At 59.8% G+C, this 4,924-nt stretch overlaps 1 protein-coding gene across 3 annotated transcripts in view; it reads right to left on the reverse strand.

Moving 5' to 3' along the window:
• Nucleotides 1–321: 321 nt before the first annotated feature.
• Nucleotides 322–4,924, reverse strand: part of PRKCZ (protein kinase C, zeta) — a 150,512-nt gene continuing 145,909 nt past the window's right edge. For all 3 annotated transcript variants that reach the window (XM_011987223.1, XM_011987222.1, XM_011987224.1), the window contains exons 14-15: nt 1,015–1,130; nt 322–790 (exon numbers count right to left, since the gene is read on the reverse strand). In XM_011987223.1, coding sequence (XP_011842613.1) covers nt 703–790; nt 1,015–1,130 — 204 coding nt within the window. In that variant the 3' untranslated portion in view covers nt 322–702. The remainder of the gene's footprint in view (nt 791–1,014; nt 1,131–4,924) is intronic.

Genomic DNA, 4,924 nt, shown 5'->3' on the forward strand with positions numbered 1-4,924 from the left:
GAGCCACATTTTAGAATCTCTATGATCCAATTTCCCCATCGGTCCAGTGAGCTGGCTGGCCCAGCCGCCACCTGCTTAAGGTGTCACTTCACCCTGAGACCACAGCGGCTGGGCACACGCTCTGCAGGAACAACCACAGGAACTTACCGGGCTTTAGGAAACGGTGCGAGTTTGTACACTTCTTGATTGCGTGTGTCCCCACAGGCACTTACACTCCCGCCCCCACCTGTGTCCTGCTGGCTCCTAACCTGCCCCCCTCCATGTGGCTGCGTCGGAGACGTGGGGCAGGCGCCACTCACGGAAAAAAGGCATCAGAGGGGCTTCCACATCATCGGAACTTTTATTCCTCAGGACGCTACACGCTCCCTTTCCTGGCGGGGCAGGTCAGTGCATCGAGTTCTGTTTCCGTGGAAAATGTGCACCTTGGAAACTGCATGACAGCCCCTCAGCAGGGTCCCCGCGGCCACCGCGACACAGGCTCAGCAGCAAGTTCCTCCAGCACGAAGCTGGCCTGCCCGGGCCCAGGTGTGAGGGACCGTTCTGCCCCCAGCAGCGCCTGCCAACGCTTCCCTCCGTGGTCTCGGCGCAAGCGTCTGTCCCTGGCCGCCCTCGGAGCCGTGCCCAGCCTGGCATGCATATGCGGTGGTTAAGGATACAGTTAAAGGGTCAATCACGCATGTCCACGACAGAGACGCAGCGGCCTCACACCGACTCCTCGGTGGACAGCAGTAATGGGTTGATGTACTCGAAGCCTTCGAACTCCGACTGGTCGATCCTCTTTATGGCATCCCTGTGGGCAAAGGTGGCAGGGGGCGGGGGGATGACCTGTGTTCATTCCCTCTGGGGAGGGGAGTCACATTCGCAGAAGAATCCTCCCCCAACGCCCACCGGAGAGAGGACGCCAGGCGGGCGGGACTCAAGGGCAGGCCGGGTCACCAGCCGCCCAAGGTGCCGGCCTGCCATGGGGCTGCCCGGGGGGGGTGCTCCGGGGTTCCCGCACCCAGTGGGACTTACTCATCGTCTGGGGTCAGCTGCACGGGCTCGCTGGTGAACTGTGTGTCAAAGTTGTCCAGACCGTAGTCGTCCGTGATCTGTGGCTGGAATGGAGGGAGCGCCTGCTTCTTCTCCAGCTTGGAAAAACAAGGCAAGAAGGGTCAGCTCCGCGCGGGCATCATCCCTACCAGATTGAGTGTTCCGCATGCACTTGAATCACAGAATGAAACACTAAGAAACTCAGCATTTCAATCTGCCTAGTATTTGAATGCCAAGTGTTTCTTCTTACAACACAAAACCTAGAAAATCTCCAAAGTCAGAAAAATTGTTGTCGAGCTGAGAGGAACGCCGGAAGTGTGGGCCACGCTGGCCACATGTGGGATGGAGCGGGACCCCCGGCCACCCTTGTGAGGCCACCCCCTTCCTGGGGGTCCTTGTTGAGAGGGGCACCAACGCTAACTGGCTGAACAAGCCGTCTCATGACGTCTTGGAACCCTGACCATAAAGGCGCAGGACCTGCCCACAGCACCCTGCCTGCACTGGTACCGCACGATCCATCTGTCAGGAGCCTCCTGCCGGCCCGTTTCTGCCTATCCAGGCATCGACTTCAGAATCTCAGGTGCTGCTTGGCAGGAAGATGCCCAGCAGGTGGGCCTGGGCCTTGGCTCAAGGCTCACTTCTGGCCGCTGCATACTGGGCCTTGGTGATGCACCTGTGCCAGGGAGGGCAGAACGCTGGTGCCTGGCACAGGTGCCACAACACACACAGGTGAGGACAATGAAAGCCCCTCAGTTCCCCTGACTCATGGCCACTTGTCCCAGTGACACAGCTATGCTCTCTCACCCACCCACAACAGGGTCTGAATGTGCCCCCCAGATTCATGGTGAGAAACTCATTCCCCAGAGCAACAGTGTAGGAGGTGGGGCCCGATGGGAGCCCTGCCCTCACAGATGGATTCCTGGAGCTGTCAAGACAGCTTGGGCATGGATTCCTCTCTGCCTTTTGCCATGAAGGCACGTGGCCTTCCTCCCCTCTCCCCTCCGGGGAATGCGGTGTTTGGGCATCCTCTTGGAAGCAGAGATCTGGCCTCACCAGACACCAAGCCTGCTGGCACCAACACCTGGACTCCCAGCCTCCACAGCTGGGAGCAACCTCTGCTTCCCGGAAATAACCCAGGCTCGGGTATTCTGTTACAGCAGCACCAAGACAGACACCCTCTCCCTCCCTCACTGTCCAACCCACTCCGACTCACCCTCTCCCTCCCTCACTGTCTAACCCACTCCGACGCACCCTCTCCCTCCCTCACTGTCTAACCCACTCCGACGCACCCTCTCCCTCCCTTGCTATCCCACTCACTCATTCACTCGCTCGCTCTCTAGCCCACTCTTTTTTTTTTTCTTTTTGAGGTGGAGCCTCGCTCTGTTGCCCAGGCTGGAGAGCAGTGGCGCGATCTCGGCTCATTGCAACCTTCAACTCCCTGGTTCAAGCTCCTCTCCTGCCTTAGCCTCCTGAGTAGCTGGGACTACAGGTGCCGCCACCACGCCCGGCTAATTTTTTGTATTTTTAGTAGGGACGGGGTTTCACGTGTTAGCCAGGATGGTCTTGATCTCCTGCCCTCGTGATCCGCCCGCCTCGGCCTCCCAAAGTGCTGGGATTACAGGCGTGAGCCACTGCGCCCGGCCCTCTCTAGTCCACTCATTCACTCACTCCCTTGCTCTCTAACCCACTCCCACTCACTCATACCCTGGCTCACTCACTCTCTAACCCACTTTCTCTCTCTCCTTCCCTTCCCTTGCTCGTTCTCTAGCCCATCCTCCCACACTCATTCACTGCCCCCCCTCGCCAGGTGCGTGCTCCTGTGCAAGACTGAGGTCCAGCTGTCAGCAATAGGCACCATTTGACCCCAGCCTCGTGGAGCCACCATTCACCAGGCTTGAGGGGAGGACATAACGTCGCTCTGCTCCCTTTAGTGCCAGCCAGGATGGGGCTGGGTGGGTGCGGCTGGTGAAAAGAATGCAGCCCCCCAGTCGCTCTCCGAGGCCCCCAGCCCCTGCAGACCAAGCAGAACAGCCCAGCTCACAGGCAGATTACAGGGCACCCAGCAGCCGCCTTCCCTCCGGAAGAGCCAAGAAGGATCCCAAGACCAGAAATGCTCCCAGCGTGGCTGTGCCTGTCCCTGGTGCCCTGCCTGTGGGGGGCAGCACCCCAGATGTACCCTGCCCATGCTGGCACCACAGGGATCCCCATCCTCAGGACCCTCCAGTCATTCAAGCTAGAATTGGCGGGTTTCTGCCTGTATAGGCATCGGCTTCCGAATCTCAGGTGCTGCTTGGCAGGAAAATGCGCAGCAGGAGGGGCTGGGCCTTGGCTCCAGGCTCCCGGGCGCACCCCCCGCTCTCCACTGTGGGGTCCAGGGTGGTCAAGAACAGCCACAACAACAAAAGCCAAACTGGGAACAGAATCATGGAAAAAACCCTCATAGGCTTTTGGGAACTTACAAAGAAATGCTCACATACATTCTACTAACGTGGCACCTGCTAGGACTCCACAAAATAGACAAACTTCCACGTCAGGCTGGACACGTGTCAGGGCTCTGGCCGTCTCAAAGTGGGGCCACCGGCAGCATCCACGGCCAGGCCACTGGGTGGAGACGGTGCTGGGGAGGAGCCGGAGGGACCAGGGTTGTCCCCTTAGGCAGAGCGGGTCACCTGTGGTGTGTGCACAGCAGGTTTGTGGGGACACAGGATGGCCCCTTCATCAGTTACCTACATTCTTTGTATGAAACACTTCCTGATAAAATGTGGAAAACGGGGTATTTTTCCACCTGAGTCCTGGGCTGCTTTGTAAACAAGTGGCAGGGCGGGAACAGAGCAGGACCCAGCTGGAGCTGGCTCAGCGTCCTCCAGCCCCTGGCCCAGCCCGTTCTCTGCTCCGAGGGCTCGAGGTCGCCTCGGTTTCCCTGACAGCATCCCCAAGGGCCAGCGTTGCCCCCTCTTCTTGCTCAAAAGCCTTCAGTGCCCATCTCTGCAGCTGGAATGTGGGCTCCAGGTTGGGGCCCATGGTGGCCTGATGCCTTTTCCCACCGCTGCTCCCTGCACCCAGCCCATGCATGGACACCCTGGCCTCTCAGAACAGTGCATTTGAATGCACACTGGCCCCAGGTCGGACACTGTGGCAATAACAGGTGCTGCCCCTGTGGCTGCGACCACAGTGACCTGAGATACAACAGGGGGCCTGCTCTGTGTCAATGGGGCTGGGGGCCCAAGGGCTCCAGTTCTGAAGGGACATCTGAGAAACAGCCTGAGGGAGCTGAGGGCTGGAGCCTGGGGAGGGCACAGCCATGCAAAGGCCCCGTAGTGGGCACATACCTTGTGTGCTGGGGGCCACAGAGGGGCCCCATGAGGCCTGAGTGAAGGGGCTGAGGAGGAAGACACTTTTGGACACAGGAGGACACTGCTCTCCATAGGGCCAGGCAGGATGCTGGTGGCCTGGAGGAGGTGGCAGGGGTAGGGCGGGGAGCAGCAGCAGGGCTAGGGGGCTGGGCTAAGGCCTGCGTGGCAGAGCATGGTCAGGCACAAGATGGATGAGGCCTGCATGTGCCGGGCAGGGCCTGGAGGCGTCCAAGGGGACAGCACGCTGGGGTCTGCTTTGGCCACACAGAAACATCCCAGAGCCAGTTTGGCAATGATCGGGGGAGGTCCCTGAGACCACCCGGCACTGTTGGGGTGATGACTGGTGAGCACCTGGGCTGCCACCGGATGCAGGGCTGGGCCCAGGAGGCAGTGCCCCAGGGGCAGCATGGGACTCCCAGGCTCCTGGTGCGCAAATCACAGGAAACTGTCTAACCCACTCCGACGCACCCTCTCCCTCCCTTGCTATCCCACTCACTCATTCACTCGCTCGCTCTCTAGCCCACTCTTTTTTTTTTTCT

This window comes from Mandrillus leucophaeus, unplaced genomic scaffold (genome assembly GCF_000951045.1).
Source record: "Mandrillus leucophaeus isolate KB7577 unplaced genomic scaffold, Mleu.le_1.0 Scaffold305, whole genome shotgun sequence".
Lineage (NCBI taxonomy): Eukaryota > Metazoa > Chordata > Mammalia > Primates > Cercopithecidae > Mandrillus > Mandrillus leucophaeus.